The sequence below is a fragment of the Symphalangus syndactylus genome, chromosome 2 (genome assembly GCF_028878055.3).
Source record: "Symphalangus syndactylus isolate Jambi chromosome 2, NHGRI_mSymSyn1-v2.1_pri, whole genome shotgun sequence".
Taxonomy (NCBI): Eukaryota; Metazoa; Chordata; class Mammalia; order Primates; family Hylobatidae; genus Symphalangus; species Symphalangus syndactylus.
In genome coordinates, this window is record NC_072424.2 from 77,145,426 (window position 1) to 77,168,292 (window position 22,867).

Below are 22,867 nucleotides of genomic sequence, written 5' to 3' on the forward strand. Positions count from 1 at the left end.
ACTCTCCAAAATCCAAAACTTTTTGAGCACTACATGACACTCAAAGGAAACGGACATTGGATCATTTCAGATTTCCAGTTTTGATTTTGGGATACTCAACTGGTATAATGCAAATATTTCAAAATCTGAGAAAAACACAAATCCAAAACACTTCTGGTCCCAAGCACTTCAGATAAGAGATACTCAATCAGTATTATCACTGAAATGGGAAATTAGGGGGTTCTCTCATTTGCTACTTAATAGATATTCCCATGTTGGGAAGGGAGGGTTCGAATTTTGAATGTTACCTGATTGTAATTTGCTCTAAATGGTAAAAAGCTAATATTTGAGTAACAGTATTATTGTTTGACCAAAGATTTGGTCAAATTTTAAGATAGAATTTGAAACATCCTGCATGTCTCTATAGATCTTGACATGCCTATAGGCCCAGCTATCCTTTAAGGTTCATTACCATACACATGTGTGAATCACTTCATAGTAAGATTTGAATTTCCAAAATCTTGCTGTGAATCTCTGACCCCAAAGACTTGAGCATATCATGGCCATATTACCATATGCCAGTTTACTACTCCAAACGTCTTTCTTCATCTGTAAGTTGTGAACAATAATTACTCAATTGAAGAGATATGAAAACTAATTGAGACTGTGTGTGTGTGTGTGTGTGTGGGTGTGTGTGTGTGTGGGTGTGTGTGTGTGTTTGGGTGTGTGTGTGTGTGGGTGTGTGTGTGTGGGTGTGTGTGTGTTTGGGTGTGTGGGTGTGTGTGTGTGTTTGGGTGTGGGTGTGTGTGTGTGTTTGGGTGTGGGTGTGTGGGTGGGTGTGTGTGTGTGTTTGGGTGTGTGTGTGTTTGGGTGTGTGTGTGTGGGTGTGTGTGTGTGTTTGGGTGTGTGTGTGGGTGTGTGTGTGTTTGGGTGTGTGGGTGTGTGTGTGTGTTTGGGTGTGTGTGGGTGTGTGTGTGGGTGTGTGTGTGGGGGTGTGTGTGGGGGTGTGTGTGTTTGGGTGTGTGTGTGTGGGTGTGGGTGTGTGTGTGTGTGTTTGGGTGTGTGTGTGTGTCTGGGTGTGTGTGGGTGTGGGTGTGGGTGTGGGTGTGGGTGTGGGTGTGTGTGTGTGTTTGGGTGGGTGTGTGTGTGTGTTTGGGTGGGTGTGTGTGTGTGTTTGGGTGGGTGTGTGTGTGTGTGGGTGTGTGTGTGGGTGGGTGTGTGTGTGGGTGTGGGTGTGTGGGTGTGGGTGTGTGTGTTTGGGTGTGTGTGTGGGTGTGTGGGTGTGTGTGTGTGTGTTTGGGTGTGTGTGTGGGTGTGTGGGTGTGTGTGTGTGTGTTTGGGTGTGTGTGTGTGTGGGTGTGTGTGTGTGTGGGTGTGTGTGTGTTTGGGTGTGTGTGTGTGTTTGGGTGTGTGTGTGTGTTTGGGTGTGTGTGTGTGTGGGTGTGTGTGTGTGGGTGGGTGTGTGTGTTTGGGTGTGGGTGTGTGTGTGTTTGGGTGTGTGTGTGTGTGTGGGTGTGTGTGGGTGTGTGTGTGTTTGGGTGTGTGTGTGGGTGTGTGGGTGTGTGTTTGGGTGTGTGTGTGTGTGTGTGTTTGTGTGTGTGTGTGTCTGTGTGTGTGTGAGATGGAGTTTTGCTCTTGTTGCCCAGGCTGGAGTCAATGGCACAAAGTCAGCTCACTGCAGCCTCCGCCTCCCGGGTTCAAGCGATTCTCCTGCCTCAGCCTCCCAAGTAGCTGGGATTACAGGCATGCACCACCATGCCCGGCTAATTTTGTATTTTTAGTAGAGACGGGGTTTCTCCATGTTGGTCAGGCTGGTCTCAAACTCCCAACCTCAGGTGATCTGCCCACCTCAGCCTCCCAAAGTGCTGGAATTACAGGCATGAGCCACTGTACCCTGCCTAATTGAGACAATATTTATACACGGGGAAACTGGTTTATTATAAGGCCTAGCCATAGTAAAGGTCTCAACATGTGCTCCCAGCTCTCCCTTTCCTCCTTGTCTTCTCTCTACCAGTGGTTCTCACACTTCATAACACTCTGAGGCACACTGGGCATGAAATAAAAGCAGGAGAGGATGGGACAGCGTATTCCAGAGATCTGTTTTTCTTCTTAAAAGCCACTCATTTGAAATTCTATCAGAAAGTTATATGCCTAAAAAATTCATTACCTCTGTTTTAATTATCCAAGAGCCTTACAACTAAAATACTCTCCCAGTCATCTAAGAGACCACCACTTAACAGTATATTAGATGCAAACATTTCAGATTTTCCCCATGAGCCTGAAGTTTAAACATTCAAATTTGCAAAAGAGGAGTAAATTGGAATAAAGACATTCACAGAAAACTATTTCATATCCATTAGTTATCATTTACACATCAAATACATATAGCATTAAGACTAAATATACAGAATTTCCACATTTATATACAGTACTCAACATAGTGCACAATTCAAATCTATCTTACAATCAAGTGTACAAGTTTAAATATGGCTTTATAAACTACTAATAACTCTGCTAAAGTAACTCATAGATCCAGAAATAAACACTGAAATGCCACCTTCACACTGGGGTCATCATTCAGCAAGATGCTAATCATTGTGTTTGCAAAACAGATGGCGCAGGTAAGTGTTTCCAGGTGGTGTCCGCCCATTAGCCCCCAAGTAGCTGAAATGTCGGTTCAAATTATGCCAACATTGGCCCTTCCTATCTCAGATACCTAAAAATAAGTCTGCACATCTTCCACACATTTGAAGACACAAGATTACAAACAAATAGAAAAAAAGACATGTAATCAGTGAGATGATGAATTATCAGGCATTATCAAAACATGTTTTTCAGACTGATGCTGAAATTCACAGACAATACATCCTGTATTTGCATTATCTGGGTATCACCTCACCCCTACTTTCTTTTCTTGTTTTGCTTAACTCAGTGTGTTGTTAAATCTTTCTGGAATTTTCAAGGCATTCTAGATCAAATGGTCCCAAAAGCAGAATTAAAAACAGCAGTCTTAAAGGTGACATCAAATTGTTTATCCTTCTCCTTCCCAACCAAAAATGCCTATTTTAAGTAAAAATAATTAAATACCTTGACCTAAAATCATGTGTCCATGCCTATTTTATATCTGCTTTGCCACAAATGGTATATACACATTCTCTAATCAATTACAGGCATCTGGGTGCTACGCCTAAAGACCCCTTATCCCATTCTCTAAACTCCATTGAGGACCAGAAAATATACTTTTAAAATATCTATGTTTGCTATGGTTTTTAATGTTTACATCAGTAAAACAGTATATACATATACAGCAGTGTATACATATATATCTAAATAAATACATGGAGAGGCATGCTCAGAAAGTTTTACTAATAGGGTGAATAAGCACAAAGGTTTGGAGGCCACTGCCTAAATAGGGATGGATGATCTGGGCTGTCTCCAAACATTTAAAAGACTTCTCTAAAACAAAATGTACATTACTTTGTACATTTTATATTTATAAGATGAAAAATATATGCCACAAACACTCTTGAGAGACTAGAAGGAAATTCCAAAATTAAAGGAGTAAACATATCAGGGCCAGACCGTCTAAGCTGCTATCTAAGGTCCTAGGCCTGGCTTCAGAAGGGGAATGGGGGACATGAGCATAGAAATTAAGATAAAGATAAATGTTACTTCACTTCCTGCACTGGTCACTTGTATATCCATAGACAATCCTTCCCTACGTAGATTGCACTTGTTTTTGATTTATAAACCTGTACTTTTTATTATTTTAGCAAAATGGCACCACCTAGACAACTTTCAATTGCCTGATACATCTCTACCACAGCCATACCACATGGTTGCCTGAAACTTTGACATTTGTTACTGTTTTCTTCTCTCCTCCTACTCAGTTAAATTCTATTACCACCAAATGAGGGACTCAGACCCTCATTTTTCCAACCATCACCATGGAAAAACCATCGCTCTCATCAACAGTTGAGTTGTCAGCCATTTGGCATGATGTAGATCACTGGGAAAAAAACATGTGTTTACAATAAGCATGTTCTGATCCCACGAGACTTATTACTTGCAATAAAATCATTTTGACAGGAGTAACACAAACATGTCACCCCTACTGAAGCAGAAGCCTTTAGCCTTATTTCTGTAAAAAACAAATCCCAGGCATAATTTGTTAAAGATAAAAATACAATCATTTGGACATGGTAATAAGCCAAATATAATCTCTTGTAGAAGAGAAGCAAATATGAAAGAACATTTCTGATTCTGAACAATGAAAGAGGAAAGTCACTGATTATTTTTAAAGAGGAGGAAGATAGTAAATATTCAGAGCATTCCTCTTTTTTAGCCCTCAATGAACAATTATATTATATTCCCTCTGCTATCTGTTTAGCCACCATTAACTAACATGGCAATTCAGAAGTTGGATCTTATTTTTTTAGAAGCCATGGGGTAACTAAAAACAAAAAAGGTATTAAATAAGGAAAAAAGCTTAAGCATTACTAATAAGTGAAAGTTACTCTATTCCAGAGCCACAAATAAAAACAAATAAATAAAAATAAATGCATGCCAATGGGGAGTGGGAGGTGAATTAGTCACATTCAGTAGCACAACTTTTTATAGTTAATTGATTATGATACACATATATTGCTTTATGGTTAGTGGATTGTTCCAAAAATGCATGATGGCCATTAAGTTCATTGCTAAAATTATTGTGTACAGAACACCAAAGTACCGTATTCATCTTTTACTCCAGATGACTGAAATGGTCAGTTTGGTGCTGCTGGACCATATCTGTAGGTTATTCATTTTATTATTGCAGTGGTCCCCTTTATTTGTTTACCAATTTGACAACTTAAGGCAATCATCCTCATGAAATTCGAGCATCCTAGTTTGTCATGGTCCAGCCAGTAGCAGGAGTTTTAGAGGGTCTAGGTCTGGGGACAAGTTCCTTGCTTCGGCGAAAGCAGAATGGTTGAGGAGGTCACCCTGTCAGCTCCAAAACAGCTGAGCCCCTTTTTTTAAATCCATGCTTCAGTGCCCTCTGTAATCATCTCTAACAGGCAAAGCTAATGTTGCTGCTTCCAGCAGTCTAATCTCAAAAATTAAGGAAACTTAAATATCCTTAAGATATTCTTGAAAGTCAGGGACCAAAAATCTGAGTTTCTGGTAAGGAATTCAGATGAGGAAAACATGCCACAGATGTTCGCATCCACGCCTGACACTAGCAAGAGTCTTACAGGTAAGAGGCCCCTCCCTCCTCACCCACCAAGGGGATCCTTTTGAACTTCCCAAGTTATATCCAGACCACTGGAAGCAAACTGAATAAAGGTCAAGCACTTCACAATCACATGCAATTGATCCCTGGACCTGTTAAAGATGGGTTCCCAGAGCCCAGCATTTAGCCTGGGAAGTATTCATCATTGAATGTACTTTTATCAGTTCTAGTTTGACTTAAATAGCACTGCATATAAAGGAGAACAAAGGATCCTGGGTCATAGTCAGGAACAATAAAATAACTGTACTCTGTAAAAAAAAAAAAAAAACATGAAAGAAAGAAAGAATAACCTGAGTTGTTCCCTATCAACAAAAGGCACCAACCTTTTATTGAAAATGCACTTAACAATTGTTCTATGAATTAATGAATGAATATAGGAAAATCTGATTGTGCAGACCTTTCTTCTGCAAGGAAAAATCCAGCTTCTTCTTTCCCACCTTCAGCCCAGGCTGGTTGCCCTATCCATGCAGAAGCGGTGGGTTTCAGGGCTGAAATGAAGTGCAGTTGGCCCTGAACTCATTTTGATAAATCAGTTTTGGGGGTGGTTATAAGATAAATGACAAGGACAACAACAAAATCCTATCACTTTCAAAATTCTAAACCTCCAAATCAAAATTTTCTCAAATAACCTAAGAATACTTCTTTCTTCTTTTCTGTCACTCAAGACATACTGAACATGGATAATAGAGATTACTTTTGCTTGCATAGCCTGTACCAATTTTTCTTCTCTCTGGCTGTGTTAAAAACAAGAACAAACACAACGAAAACATTTAAAGACTCTTGGGAACAAGACTCTTTAACTGGGATCCATTAACCCCCTGAGGAAACCATGGATAATTTCAGGAGGTCTCTAAATTTCCTGAATTTATATGTAACATTTTATGTATTTGCATATATGTGTTTATCCGGGAATAGGGTATAGAACTTTCATTAGATTATCGTGGAGTTCCTGACAAACAAAAGGTGAAAATTCACTATTTAATGGTATGTGACTCACTCTCTGCGCATCTTTCCCATGCAACCTTCAGGGAAGGAAGTGATGAGTGCTTCATTTTCGAAGGAAGAGATTATAATCAGCTGGGAAGCCTTCATGTGAAGCTGACGAAGTCAGACCTTGAGAGATGGGCATGACTTGGGCCAGTGGAGCAGAGAATAGAACATTTCAGGAGAAGGACTGGCATGAGCAGAGGCACAGAGGTGGGCCACATGAGGCATTTTTAGGCAATGGCAAATGGATCAACCTGGCTGCACTGGATGGCTCCCATGGAGGAGCTATGGAGACAAGGTGAACAAAGGTGAAAACACCAGACCCTAAGGAGTAGCCCCTCACCCTGAGGCAATGCCACACCCCATCAGGGCCAAAGAGCTTTTTAGAAAGATTAATCCATTTGTAGTGGATGGAATGGAACAGGGAAGTGGCCAAGTATGTAAAAGAGGCTAGAGAAGTCTAGGCAAAAGGGGATGCCCTGAAATCAGAGTTCTGTGCTGTTCTATTTGCCACTCTACAACCAGTGTAGATCCCAGGGCCAGGCACAGGGTAGGTGCTCTGTAAATATTCAGCAAGTGAGGGAATGGACATGGGTTCTTTAAAAGATACATAAGGAAGTATGAGGAGTCTTGGTGATTTGGGAATCCATCTTGCTATTCTTCCCAGAGTCTAGCAATGCCCTGCACAGAGTCTAGCAATGCCCTGCACTGATGAGAGGACTCTTGTATTGGTCTTGACCAGGCTGACAGGACATGGACAAAAGTAAAGTAGGATTCCAAGCAGGGAATGGCTGGAGATGTGCTGGTTCTCCGAACACAGGGTGACTTCTCAGGTAACATGCATTTTATAAGACAACAAAGCCACAGTGGTATAATGGACAGAACCATCAAGGGCAAGGTGGTATAATAGAAAGAAACCATCAAGGGCAACGTGGTGTAATGGAAAGAACCATATTGACCTCAGTTTTTGGTCCTGCCCTTCAAATAAGTATGTATGTGACACCGAGCCAATAAAGTGCTTTCTACAGCTAATTTTTAGCACAGCTATACATTTCTATGACTCTACATTATCTCTCAAACAAATCTAAGCAAGACCCACAAGGCCAAAATCCTTAGTATGTCTGTTCCTTGAACCTTAGCAATTTCACAAAAATATACCCTCATACCACAGTATACATGGGCAGGGCTCACTTGAGGAGTAGACTGCGGTCTGATTCAAGTCCAAGTTGTTCCAAGTCTGTGATTAGTCTCCTGGGTAGCCCACAGCCTTGGTAGTGTCACTTTCTACAATTCATTATGTAACAACAACAAATTGGTAAATGCTGACAATACAGTTCATCTTTGCATAAATACAGATTGTCCTTATATCTGTTCTGATGATTCTGCTCATTAATCTTGTTGAGTGGGGGTACAGGTGGGCAAAGACAGGTGGATGAAAGAGCTTGATTTACTTTTACAATGAGAGTTAAAAAAAGGAACAAATAGCCTATGGGTCTTTTGTCCAACCAAAAGCATCTGTTAACATTAAAGATCACATACTTAAGTTACCTTCCAGCAAAAAGGAAACACAGAACTTGAACAAGAAGCCAGATGACCAAAATGTCCCTTAACTTCTTATTGTTTTTTCTTATAATTAGCACCTGTTCATGAAATTGGAGAACATTTCAAATCTGGGTAGCTTAAGAATGAAGCACATAAAATTAAATCCTTCCGGATAAAGACTCACACGATGGTGACTTTGTCTTGGTTATTTTGTTTGCATAACCCACCTTGGGAAAGTAAAGCGGGGACATATTCTATGGCTCTAAATCAAATTAACACCTACAAAATGTTGATATCCAGTTATATGCTGTCAGGCAAGTGCCCAAGACTCCAGGTAGCAATGTCCATTCATGCCCCTGTAAGAGGTGCCTGGATGGAATGACTTATTTTACAACTTCATTTTCAAAGTTGGTTCTCCACATACTTGTATTCCAAGTAATACAAAATTAAAAACATATATGAATCTTCATTCTCATAACTTAATCATCCTTTGAGAGAAAATACATCACACTTGGTACTGTACAGTAAGATAGATTGTTTATAGAAAAAAATTCAAATACATTTCTTTTCTGCTAAAATGTGGTGGGAAAAGGACAACCCATGCTTTGTGGAGACAGGTCTGCAGTCCACCTGTTCATTATATTCATATTTTCAGTCCAGGAGTCTCCCTAGTCACACAGAAATGCCACCAGTTGGCCTTAAAACACATTTGCTAGAGAGAGGGGAGGCAAACAGTCCTCCCAAATGACGCTGGAGCCTCAAACAGGCTTATCCATTCATATCTTCTCCACCACATTCTTATTAGGCATCAAACAGTCCCTTTAAATAAGAATGGTTTTAATAAGATATTAACAACTAAGTTTCCCATGGAATAAGAATTTCTAACAGGGTATCTCAGCATGTATTCCCAGTTACATATGCCCTACACAATTGCTTAAGTGGTAAGCAGCCTGAAAAACTCTCCTCCCTTTACCTCTTTGTGAATCTACAGCAGTCTTTTAAGATTGTTTTGCAAATGCTATATTCAAAAAGAGGTTGTTTTTTTTTTTCAAGTAAAGTGCATGGATTTCTCAGAAGTTGCTGTATTTTAAGAAGTGCCTCTTTAACCCCATAATGAGCAATCCTTATGTTGGTCAGAACCAAAGCAGTTTTGTTTGCAATTGTGAATCTTGGCTCTCCTAGCCCAAGTCTCACAGCCATCACCCAGGATCTCTGCCCCATATTTCCCTGGAAAATGTCCTAAGTCAAAAAAAAAAAAAACTTCATCTTTAGAAATAGGGTGCCTTCACAAATATGGGTAAGCCAACAGTTCATAGAATACTATAGGGAAAGAGAGAGAGAACGGGTATGAGACAGCAAAAACATTAAGACTTGTTCTCAGCATTGCTCTCCTCTCACTGGGCAGTGGCTGAAAACACCAGAAAAGTTGCATTAATAAAACTGCATATAGTCTAACACTGCACAGAGTGCTTTGATACAAGTATCCTCTTGCTACTTCATCTTTTCAATACATCTTTGCAAGGTTTGTTTTCAAAAAGACATTACAAGTTGGCAGGCTTCTGCTTACAAAAATCAATGAAATACTTTCCCTTCAACTCTATGAAACCTGCCGTATTCCTGAGATTTATTCTCCTCAAATAAATCAAACATAGGCAACGTAACACTCTGAAGTCAACACAGAACATGCCAGGGTGAGTTCAGGCAATGAAAGAACCACTTTTCTGCAAATACATGGTAGAACTGAAGACTGTTTGTAGCTGTCGATAATTTGTAAAAACATTTCCAATGTTCTTTGAACAAAAGATTTTGATTCAGCCAAGATTACAGAAAGGAATGATGACAAAGTCCTAAGTGTACCTTTGTGTGTATTTCATCCGCTCAGCTTTTGCAAGTGACTGTGGTGGTGGTTGCCTGGATATGGAATTCCTCTGCCCTCAAATCTTCACATGCATGAAGTGCAATAAAGAATAAAATGCTGTGTTTACGTCGCACCACTTCCTAGAGGTTTAAAGCGCTGTGCGAATGTTACCACATGAATCCCCACAACACCCCTGTGAGGTAGGTAGGTGGAGAGTATTGTCATCCCCACTTTACAGGTGGGAGAAATGAGGCACACAATAGTTAATAAGAGATCTGCTCAAAATCACACAGCTAGTCACTGGCAGGGCTTAGAATAAAATGTATACTGATTAGCACCTAGCACAGTGCTTTGCACATAGTAGGTGTTCGTTTAATATCTGTGGATTTTATTTGACTTATGTCTCAACATACAATATACACACATAAGGTACAAGCAGCCACCATAAAACATTTTTCTGATGATATCTCTCATTACTTCAAATCCTGGAGGAAGGAGGTTCAAGAATCCATCTCACAACTAAGACCTCAAGGTTGAAGAGGATCATGATAAACACTATCAGCTGAAAACCCGCTCTTACACCTGCTCTACCACACAATATTATTAATAGTTTTCTAATGAAAACAAAAATGGATTTCAGGAACCATGCTGACATTATTTTTTGCCTGTTTGTTTTCAATGGAGTCATCTGAATGGTTCTGTGTTTTGTTTGTACAAAAAAGAAATAAGGCTGCTATAGTCCAGTTAGCATGTGAAAACTGTGCCAAGCACGAAGATCTCCTCCCAGCTCGGATGGATTGCTACCTGGGAAAATGGACCAACCCAGGGAGTGGCAGGTCCCAAGGAAGAGGGTCAGTGAGGCTGGACGTCACTTGCACTGTTCGTGGTCTGTATAGTCATCCATGTCCACATCCGAATCAAAGAGTGAGTGTCCGGTAAAATCTGTGTCTGGGGTTCTGGAAAAACTGTTTTCTGCTCCCTCATCTTCAAAGGTCTCTGTCCTTGAGTAAAAGCTAAAATCCAGCAGCGGGGTGTGGGTTTTGCTGCCTTCGCTGCTCTCCTCAGACTCATAGATGGTATTGTCATCATCGTGGTGCCACTCTGGCCAAAATTTCCTCCTTATCCTCTCACAGTACATGGCAAGGTTGATCAGCTCACCTGCAGTGTTGTAAGGAAAGCAAGGATCAGTTCTCAAAGGCAGCAGTCTACCACTTCTATGGTCTGTATTCCCCCAAAACTCCAATGTTGAAATCCTAACTCCCAATGTGATGGTCTAAGGAGGTGGGGCCTTTAAGAGGTGGTCCGTTCGTGAGGGCCAAGCCCTCATTCGTGGTACTAGCACCTCATAACAGAGGCTTGAGAGAGCTGCCTTCCCCCTTTTACCATGTGAGGACACGGCGAGACAGCACTGTGTCCAGGAAGCAGGAAGCGGGCCCTCCCCCAGGCAGGCCCTCGCCAGATCCTGAATGGGCCAGAGTCATGATCCTGCATTTCCCACCATGATCCTGCATTTCCCAGACTTTCCCAGACTCCACAACTGTGAGAAATACATTCCTGTTGTTTACCAGAAACCAAGTTTATGGCATTTTGCAACAGAGGCCCAAACTATGATATCCAGCTACTGCGCTTTCTGGGAAAGTGGAATAATGGGGAAGGTAAACATTAACAGTATTTTTCCATAGAGATACTGTGAAAATATTTAGGTTTTTATGCACATAATAAAAACGGTGAGTGAGAAAAGTTAAATTCAGTGAGTGGGCTGAATGAAATGAAGGAGTGAGTCCGATGATGATTAGAAGTGGCAAGGTAGTTTATTCAAAACGGCAGATAAACTACCATCATTTGGCTTTAGGAAGCATTTCATTATTTTATGTTTACATATCAAGAGAGCTAATGCTTTGATTGGTTCATATATAAATTAATTTATATTCCAAGAAAATACATCAACTGGTGGTTGCATTAAGTCAGCCAGAAGTATTCATTTACTCCACAAATTTTCGCAGTCTTGCTACGGGCTGAGTACCATGCCAAGTAGCTGAAAAAAGTTATGTTAGGACATAAACTTTTCCCCCCAAAAAATCCATAAAATGGATAACTCAACTGTCTTTATGGATAAGTGTGCCTGCAAACACACTTAGTATAAGATATTTTTAAATTTTTACATGAAATTGAACAGCGGTACTCAGGATCCGGGTCCCACTCAGTCACTAGACTACTTCTTTTTTATGTGAATCAAAAGAACTCTTGTGTTAAGTCACTATTACTCTCTAGGCATTTGTCTGAAACATGACACTCTACCTGGCCTTCATTTCCTAATTCCAAATGAAAAAGAAAGAAAGAGGGTGAGTTTCTCCCTTTGATCCAGCAGATGGCAACATTGCTTATAAATATATGATTTGCTACTATATCTTATAGGACATTATTACTCCAAGAATATCTGGATTTAAGTTATATAAACATTCACTTATTGTGTAAATAATCCATGTTTTAGTGCAGAAAATCAGAAAAAACAGATAAGCAAAAAATAAAAGCATTACCAATAATCCCATTCCCCATAACATTTTCATTTATGTTCTTCCAGAAAGGTACATATTTACATATACATTTACATATATTTACATGTGCTATATAGGATTTACTATATATTCTTTTTCCTATCCTACGTTTTTCCACTTAACAACGTATAATAAAAATCTTTGAATGTCACACTCTGACCACAGTGATAAGTGCACACTATGTTATATGGCTGTACCATAGCTTCAGTTTGTCTTTATGAATCCCCTTTCACAGGTCGTTTAGGTTGTTTCCATATTAATGGTTCTGTTGATTATAGTCTGTCACTACTCTATTTTATCTTTCTGTTAAGGAAAATAACATATTCTCATTTTGGAAAATTAGAATTAGTCTGTATAGAGAAACTGTACAAATACATAAAGAAGAAAACAAAAAGTACCCATGATTTCATCGATCCAAGATAATCACAATTAACATTTTGGTGTAACTTCTTTAAGTATTTTTTCTATTTACCTATTGCCATTATTATTACATATTATCTCCTGTAACATTATTGTAAACATTTTCTCATGTTGTTAAAATTTTTCAAAACTTGATTGCTGTTTTACTTACATCCCCTGCAAAACATAAGAAAGCAAATCCCCCTGCTTCATGGATCCCACAGACATGTACTGGCTCCAGGTCACCATTTCCAGTCTTCTCAAATTATAACAGCTCAACCCCCACTATGTAAAAATCTATTCTCTTCTAGAAGATATTTGTGCACATGCTCAGGAGCCAGAAGCTGAGAAGTCAACACCATTGCTCCTTTTAAGGAGATGCAGCATGGAAAACCTTCACTTACTTTCTCCCTCATGGGGACATCATGAAACGCCTCACCAGGTATTGCTGCCAATCCCAGGGAACCAACAATTGAATAAAGATGTGAGGGCAGCAGCAAGAGAAAAAAAAAAAAGACCTAATTGGGGAGGTAAAGAGACATCAAAGATGAAACACAGTCACTTCACAGTAGGACCTGGGGACAGCCCTGTTTGACTCAATCAAATCCATTCCTTACTAGCTTTTCCTACAGAAAATCAGAATCTATTCACAAGATCCACAGGATCTATGAATATCACTTCATTCATGGCTTTTCTTTCTACAGGCTTGTTTCTTCACCTTTCTCCAGAAGAGGTGCCTGCTCTGTGATCATGTGACATGAATACCGCTTCAGTATGCAATAACAAAAATTAAGAATCGTAATAGCAAACAGTTATATAGTCCTGACTGTGTGCCAGGCACGTAAAGTGCTTCACTCACCTGTTGAATTCATATTAACCTCATTAGTCCTCATGCCCTTCACCTCCACTCAACTCTCTACTGATGAGCTGACAGCATGGCCTGGGAATTAATAGTATTGCACTACCTATCATGGAGTATTTTTCTGTAATTATTCTTGAGGTCTTAAGACTTATGAGGAGACAGGTGCCACCCCTTAATGGCAATGAGCTATCATAAAAGAAGTGATCATTCCAATATGTAGTTGAGAAAGGGTTTGCTTTGATGAGCAAGAGCTGGGAGCCCACACACTCCTCAATTCCTGCCCATGATAAAGAGTGAAACAGAGAGTGGACATCCATAGTTGGGTTTTATCTTTTTCTGGCTTTGCCTATCCCTTTCTGTGGCTAGATTCACCATCAGCTGAGCCACCTAACATGCTACTGGACAAAAGAACAGAAAAAGTTGGCAGCAGAAACAGGTTGTGTGGAGTGTCTCTGTGTGTGTGTGTGTGTGTGTGTGTGTGTGTGTGTGTGAGATAAGCCTGTGTTAATATAAATGCCTATACAGGCCGGGCACACTGGCTCATGCCTGTAATCTCAGCACTCTGGAAGGCCGAAGTGGGCGGATCACCTGAGGCCAGGAGTTGGATACCAGCCTGGCCAACATGGCGAAACCCCATCTCTACTAAAAAATGCAAAAAGTAGCCGGTTGTGGTAGCAGGCGCCTGTAGTCCCAGCTACTCGGGAGGCTGAGGCAGGAGAATCACCTGAACCAGGGAGGTGGAGGCTGCAGTGAGCCGAGATCCTGCCACTGCACTCCAGCCTGGGAGATAGAGTGAGACTCTATCTCAAAAAAAGCCGATACGGAAGACATACAGTTTGCAAAATAATAGAAAAACTGCATTTCTTCAAAGTGTACTCAACAATCAGATAACAGTTTCATCCACTTGACTGGTAAAAAAAAAAAAAATGTCTGATAACATCCAATGCTGATGAGGATGTGGAGGGTCAGGCATTGTACTACATGGCTGGCAGAGGCATACATTGCTATAACCTGTTTTGGAAAGTAATCTGATGTTATCTATCAAAAATTTAAATGTGCATATCTCTTGGCCCAGGATTTCACTTTTAGTGCTCTATTCAACTATAATGAAAGCAGTGGTATGTAAAGATATATGTACATGGATATCAAATGAAGCTTTTTTAAGCAAAAAAAAAAGAAGTAAATGATGAAAACAGCCTGAATCTCCATCAGTAGGTATTGATTAAATAAATTAAGGTGCATCTATGCTATAGAATATTGTGAAGCTGTTAAAATGATATGATATTCTGTTAAGTGAAAAAAACAAGTTATAGATAATGTGTATAATTCCATTTAGTTTAAAAACAGTGAAAACAAACAAACTGAAACACCTATATATGCTATGCAAATCTGTACCTGAAAAAGGCACAAAAGGATTTACATTAAATCCTTAGTATTGATTATTCTGTGGAAATAATATTGGACATGGATGAGGAGAAGGCCATAAATTTTTTAAACTATACCTTGGTAATTCAACTTACTGTAACCATCATGTATTACTTTTCAAATTTAAAAATCCAATAAAATCAATTGGTAAGAAACAAAGTGATATTCTCAGACAACTTGAGAGGATATTTATCAGAAAGCCGAATGCCCCCCTACCCAGAAGATAATCCCAGATAGAATAAAGAACCTTTCTGTTAAAATTTCTCAAATGGAAATGCCCTCCCTGCTCTTTGAATAAAGTGATGCATTTTATATTCCTGTATTCCTCTAATTTCTCTAATAATCAAAACATTCTGTACAATTTGATGCTGAAAACATTGTCAACCAAACCCAGAATCCAGAGCTAAGGTTCTCCCAGCTGCCAATCATGCAAGGCAGGAATGCAGGTGAGAGAGAAGCATGCCAATGTCTCGCAGCAGCACCTGCCAGCCCTTGGTCACGAACCAGCAAATAACTTGGAAAACACAGGCCAACATCCAAACACACTCATATGCTCTACAGGTATTTACTCAGCACCTCCCTGTTCCAGATCCATGCTAGGTGCTGACTACATCCTTGGCTGCTCCTTTTAGCATCTGTCATGCAGGCACGGAGGACACTGAGCATATATCCTCTTCAGAAAAGTTCCTAAAATACTTGAATACTGTAATGAAAACACCCCCCCTTTGCCTTGTCTCCTCGAAGCTAAAAAATATTAATTCACAGATCTCCAAATACAAAAACAGGCCAAGGTAATTCATTCCAGCCCTTTCCTGAAACCCAAATCTCCTCACAACAACCTCTTCCTGAACACTTCCCTCCAGATGGAGAATAGTAAGAGTGCAGGAGTGAGGAGATATTTACATGCTGGTCAAGGAGATGCAGCATTTTTTCTACTTTTTAATCTATCAAGTATTAAGTAAAAAAGACATTCAAGTAAAATAAATAATTGCTGGTGAAAGTTGCTGAATGAGGTTTTTCCTAGAGCACAGAAGGTTGGGCTCCTCCTAATTCAGAAAATAGCATTAAGGTCTGTGGTTTTGATAGGACTCTGGAGGACAGGCAGACACGCTGCAGAGCTCTTGACCCATCATGGCTTCAGTTTCACTTTTCTCAGCCTTCTTAAGCTCTCCACATCTGTTTGAAGGAGTGCCCCAATCCACATACAATTCTCTGATAAGAACCCTGATTAAAATATCAAAGCTCACTCCACATTAGGAATGTTGCTAATAATAAAACTGAGATTTTTTTAGTATAAAATGGCAAAAATTTCAAAATAAATTATATTCAACCCTAATCAAGGAGCAAAAATTGGAAGTACTTTCAGACTTTGCTCATGAGAATACAAGTTGTATAATCTTTCTAGAAAGCAATTTAGCCATGTAGACCAAGAGCTTATGCCCTTTGAGACAGTAATTACCGAACAAGAAATTTAGCCTAAGGAAATAACCAGAGATGAGCAAAAGTATATATTTATAACAATATTCACTATAGAATATTAGTAAAAGTTATTTAAAACAACCCACAAGTCCAGAAATAGATTAATCACATAAATTACCATGTAGCCATAGGATAGGATATTATGCAACTATTAAAAATACCATTTTGAAGAATATTTCATGACAAGGGAAATGGCCAAAATACAGTTAATTTTAAAACTTTAGGTTATAATTGTATCAACATTATCATCCCAGCTTAAAATATATATATACATACTTACATTTGATAAAAGATTAGATACATACCACAATATCAGCAATTGTTCTCTGTGAAAGATAGTGTCACAAGTTATTTTTTATTCTTTTAAAACTCTTCTATCTTTTCTAAATTTTCTTCAGTAAGCAAATTATTATTCATATTTATATGTCTATCTAGATAGATATATGCATACATATGTATATTCAAAGCCTGTCCTCCTGCTCATCTAACTGAAGGAAAATTTCATACTGTTCTACATGGTTCCAGAAGTAGCTTGTGTGGCTTTGTAAATAATATGTTGGACCAAAAAACTAATATTCATCCATACACACTCACAATGAGGCAAGGCCAGTGGTGCTTCTGCCGTTCCAAAGCTAAAGCAGAAAACCGCCTGAATCCGAGCCATTTACATGTCCGGGTTCCACCCAGTTCTAAAATCTCCAGGCTACTTGTTTCTGCTTAACCCTTCTCATGTTACTTCTTGAGAAAGTCTCTACCACAGAGACAGCAAAGGCAGGGAAAGAGGTTGAGAACAAATTACAGCAGTAGTAGTTTGGCTGCATGTTATCAGCTCCCCTCCAAAGATTTAGAAGGGGTATGGAACTAATGCCTAAAATGGGATTTATAGATCCCTGTGGACTTTAATAATTCATGCTACACCAGTACCCAGGGAAAGCTGGAAGCTACTTTAAGAATCAAAGTACATGCAACAATGTGCCAAAAGCCCCTGCAGACGATGGTGTCAGATTCCCCAGATGTGCATGAGGCCCAAAATCAATCCTCCAAAAGGCTGATCATTTCTTTTAAAAGAACACTAAATGCCTCAAGTCCTTTCAGGAAGTAATAGAGAAAAGGGCCAAAGCATAACAAAAAAATGCATCATTTCCGAAAGAAAAAATTCTACAGAGTCTGTGAGTTCTACTGATAATGGGGTCCCTAAATACTTCAGACTAAGTCACAGATGACCACAGCAGTGTGTGTGTGCACATTTGTATGTGTATGTACACACGTATGTGTGTATGTAGGGATGTGTTTGGGTAGAAGTGTAGGTATATCTGTACAAGTAAGTGTGTGTGGGGGGGTGTGTATACAGCATGTGAGTAGATGTGGGTGGGTATGTACATGTGGGTGTGTAAAGGTGGTATGGTAGGAGAACGGAGGGAATAGAGTAGGAAATAATAGGAACAGAGAATGGATATAAAACACAGCCCTAAATGAACTAAAAGGAACCAACATCTTTTAGACCACTATGGAAAAATGTGATTAAATTAAAGGGAAACTAATATTTTAAATGCCACGAACCTCACCAATGTGGTAACATATTTAGTTTAGAGAAGTTCCAATGTATTGCAAAACAAGGAACATCCTCATAATGACCATTTAGGAAATTAAATGACAGTCCATACTATCCCTAGTCTCACTGAGCTGAACTTCCGGAAGACCTTCCATCAATGCCTGGCCCATTCCAACGAGTCTGATAATGTATCTGGAGCTCTGTCCCCACCAATACGAGGATCTGGAGAGTGAATGCTGCTGGCGTCAGCCTGGTCTAACCTCCTGGGCATGCACATGAATTGACACACACACACACACACACACACACACACACACACACACACACAGAGCTGCAGGCTCCACCACTTCCCCACCCATCTACATGACCACCACACATGACTGCTTGCCTGCCTCAGTTTCTTATATGATTCTGCCTTGCTTGGTTCCATCCATCCATCTATCCATCCATCCATCCATCCATTCACCCATCCATCTGTCCATCCATTTATCCATCCATCCATTCACCCATCCAGCTATCCATCCAACATTTATTAAGAGCATTCTATGCGCTATTCTACTGGTCTCTCATCTACATACCCAGCCTGCTCAGTTGGGCATAAACATTTTGATTAATTCTTGTCAATCCTCCTCCCCAAACCTAAATATTGAATTTTGATCCCCACATCCCTCCTGGCCCCCAGGCACTTGCTTAGGTACTGCCTTAAACAGTTCCCATGCAACTATGCAGGGGAAGCCTCTCCCAGAGTCCCTGGCTGCCACATACAGATGCTCCTCGACTTACATGGGGATACATCCATATAAACCCATTGAAAGCTAAAAATATCGTTAAGTCAGCTGGGCACAGTGGTTCATACCTGTTATCTCAGCTACTTGGGAGACTGAGGTAGGAGGATCACTTGAGGCCAGGAGGTCAAGACCAGCCTGGGCAACACAGGAAGACCTCATTTATTTAAAAAAAATTTTTTTAATTAGCTGGACATGGTCTCTCACTCATGAAGTCCCAGCTACTCAGTAGGTTGAGACAGGAGGATTACTTGAACCCAGGAGTTTGAGATTACAGTAAGTCATAATCATGCCACTTCACTCTAGCCTAGGCAACACGGCAAGGCCCCATTAAAATATATATGTATATGTACATATGTATATGTGTGTGTGTGTGTGTATATATATATATATATATATATACATATAAATATATAGTGTCCAAAATGCATTTAACACCCCTAACCTGCCAAACATCATACATTAGTTTAGCTTACCTTAAACGTGCTCAGAACACTTACATTAACCTACAGTAAGGCAAAATCATCTGGCAACACAGCACACTGTACAGTATCAGTTGTTTACCCTCATGATTATATGGCTGATTGGGAACTGTGGCTCAATGCCACCACTCGGCATCAGAAGAGAGTACTGCACCACACATATGGACAGCCCAGGAAGAGATCAAAATTCAAAGTATAGTTTCTACTGAACAAGTATTGCTTTTCACAACCTTAAAGTTGAACAATCATAAGTCAAACAATGATAAGTCAGGAACCATCTGTATATCCCACCACCCTACCCCACCACACACACACACACACACACACACACACACCCCAAGATCTGGCCCCTTGCACATCAATCCAAGGTGAGCTATCTTTCCGTATGCCATTTCCACCATGAATTTTACTTCTGGCTACAACCCCACACCCACCCCACACATATATGTTCATCCCCTAGCACTGGTTCTACTTATCCTTGCTCCTTAGCTTCCCCTCTCATATCTCTTGTAATTCTGACAGGCCTCACATCCAAGGTACACATCACACAAAAAAAGTACTAAGACTGTGTTTCTTTGGTCAAAATTAACATAAATAATACTTTGGGCAGCCAGGCATGGTGGCTCATGCCTGTAATCCTAGCTCTTTGGGAGGCCGAGGTGGGCAGATCACTTGAGATCAGGCATTCAAGACCAGCCTGACCAACATGGCAAAACCCCGTCTCTACTAAAAATACAAAAATTAGCTGGGCATGGTGGTGGGCACCTGTAATCCCAGCTACTCAGGAGGCTGAGGCAGGAGAATCTCTTGAACCCAGGAGGCAGAGGTTGCAGTGAGCCAAGATTGCACCACTGCACTAAAGCCTGGGTGACAGAGCAAGACCCTGTCTCAAAAATAAATAATAATAATAATAATAATACTTCAGAAAGCACTAGACTTACAAAGTATTTGTTGACATTTTCATTTTCCCACAGTCTTGAACTTTTTAGCTCTACTAGTTTTTTTGTTTTTTTAATTTAAGACAGAGTCTTGCTCTGTCACCCAGGCTGGAGTGCAGTGGCACGATCTTGGCTCACTGCAACCTCTGCCTCCTGTGTTCAAGAGATTCTCCTGCCTCAGCCTCCCAAGTAGCCAGGATTACAAGTGCATGCCACCATGCCCAAGTAATTTTTGTATTTTTAGTAGAGATGGGCTTTTGCCACGTTGGCCAGGCTGGTCTCGAACTCCTGACTTCGTGATCCACCCGCCTTGGCCTCCCAAAGTGCTGGGATTACAGGCGTGAGCCACTGCGTCCGGCCGCTCTACTACTCTTAGTGTATGATCTATAGCCACTCTGTTAGAACAGGAGGAGAGAGTGGCTTGAATGCAAATGGCACAGAATCCTATGTACTTATAGTTACAAGTGCAACATCTAAAAACAGTTTAGACTCAGAGCATCTGAAACAGCCAGTGAGTTCATCAGCGTCACCCTACCGTAGTTGCTGTAGCGGGATATACCAGAAAGTGGGGAGCCCCCAATGCCCAAAGGAAATTAAGGAAGACCAGCAAAGCAAGGGCACTAGGTGGAATTCAAGCCCTATTTCAGCACAAATCTTAAGTCTCACTATGTAAGCAGATGGAAGAAAAGGGCTAGCATAAAAACATGGCAGGATCTATGTCAGCACTGCTAAGAACATAGTCTGGGCAAGACAGCAGGTGAGAAGCCCAGTCTCTCTTCCACCCCAAAGTATCCTGAGTACAGAGAACCAACCTAGCCCTGTACACCATGCCTGGTGTCTCCATCAAGCATACCCAAAACCAAAGCATTGGTCTAGAATTCTCCACTGTGCTACCCCACTGCCCACCCAGCCCCGGTAAGCCCCAAAACCTGAAGAAAAGTGTAGGGCTTGCCTTTGATCAGCCGTTCGGGTCTTGTCCCTGGTAAGGTCCACATTGCCTGTGCCAAGTGTCCAAAGACAGTGGCATCAAGAGTGGAAAGCTTGGGCCCCATGATGTACTTCTTATCACCTGCAGTAAATAAAGCAGAGAAGTCAATGGGCTGGCCCACACTGCCCCACATCATCACAATTGCATTTAGCACATTCTATTACATATTCTTTTACTGAATACCAAAAAGCTTTGCAGAGTCTAAATGCATGCACACCCTTTTGCTTAAAAAAAAAAATAGAACAAAACTAAAATGAATTAAGCAATCATGTGATACATCAACCCACAGAACAGCAACACAGGGAACATACCAAAATAAGCAGATGAGGGAGGGCATTCATGGAAAAAAGGGAGAATTGATCACCACCAGACCTCTGGGGAACCTTCTTGTCTCAAACTCAAGTAAAGCCTGTGATGCTTAAGAACACCTGGAACTTTGCTTAAATCATCTCAAAAGTAACCCAAAGCAAGCACAGCCAACATCAGCACTTAACGTTATTAATTTAAATACATTTCCCCAGGAAAAACAAGAAGCCTAAGCTCCTTAAGAGGTTTGGAGGTGAGGTTTCCCATGACACTACATGGTTCTGGCAAAGTTCTCACCTCTGAGGACCAGCTTCCATGGAAAACAATAAGTAAGGAGTAGCTACGAGGTCACGGGCTCAGCCCTGGCAACAGGATCCCATGAAAGAATGTTTCACACTACTGCTCCCATCTCTCCATTTCACACTACTGACTTCATCCAGGCCTTGTCACCGGACTATCACACTCAACCTATTAAAACTGTTAGACACTGCTGCATATGGAGGGAGCACTAGGGGAGAAGGAGCTGCGTAGCTCACAACCTGGCATCACCGTTATTCACTGTGGGAATCTGGTCATCACGTAACATCTACAGCCTCAGTTTTCCCATCTGGAAATGGGGATGAAACTAAGAGTTTCTATTCCTTTGGGCTATTGTGAGGATGAAATGACGTAATGTACATTAGCACTCATGACAGCCCCTCCCTTTCTCCAGTCCTTTCCACATCCCACCTGACACCATCAAATTCCTAAGACTTTTTTTTTTTTTTTGAGACAGTCTCGCTCTATTGCCCAGGCTGGAGTGCAGTGAAATGATCTCGGCTCACTGTAAGCTCCGCCTCCCAGGTTCAAGTGAGTCTCCTGCCTCAGTCTCCCAAGTAGCTGGGATCATAGGCAGCTGCCACCATGCCTGGCTGTTATATTTTTAGTAGAGACAGGGTTTCGCCATGTTGGCCATGCTGATCTTGAACTCCTGACCTCAAGTGATCTGCCCACCTCGGCCTCCCAAAGTGCTGGGATTACAGGCGTGAGCCATTGCACCCAGCCCTAAGACACTCTTTTAATCATGTCACTCCCTTTCAAACACCTTCCATGGCTTTTGAAATGAGTTATGAAATGAAGTCCAAACTCAACTTAGAACTTAAAGTGCATTATACATTGCCTCCAACCCATGTTCCAGCTGTATCCTTCATTCCTCCCTCCCTTACCCTAGCAAACCTGGGGACCACCCCCATTCCCCAACACAATTTATGCCTCCAACTGCTACACCTTTGTTCATGCTGTGCACCCTTTCTCTGCCCCCACAACTTATATGTGCTCATCACTTATCTTCAATCAATTCTATCCATCCTTCAAGGTCCAGCTCCAGCCTGCTTTCAAAGCTTTCTGGTGGCAACAGGAGCTTTCAGTTCATACAGTCCTGTGTTTACATCTCCCTTTTGCACATACAACCTTGCA

General features: G+C 40.8%; 1 protein-coding gene across 2 annotated transcripts in view; it reads right to left on the bottom strand.

Moving 5' to 3' along the window:
• Positions 1–2,122: 2,122 nt before the first annotated feature.
• Positions 2,123–22,867, bottom strand: part of FAXC (failed axon connections homolog, metaxin like GST domain containing) — a 75,164-nt gene continuing 54,419 nt past the window's right edge. For both annotated transcript variants that reach the window (XM_055259557.2, XM_055259550.2), the window contains 2 exons: positions 21,071–21,187; positions 2,123–10,799 (listed from right to left, as the gene is read on the bottom strand). In XM_055259557.2, the coding sequence (XP_055115532.1) occupies positions 10,510–10,799; positions 21,071–21,187 (407 nt within the window). In that variant the 3' untranslated portion in view covers positions 2,123–10,509. The remainder of the gene's footprint in view (positions 10,800–21,070; positions 21,188–22,867) is intronic.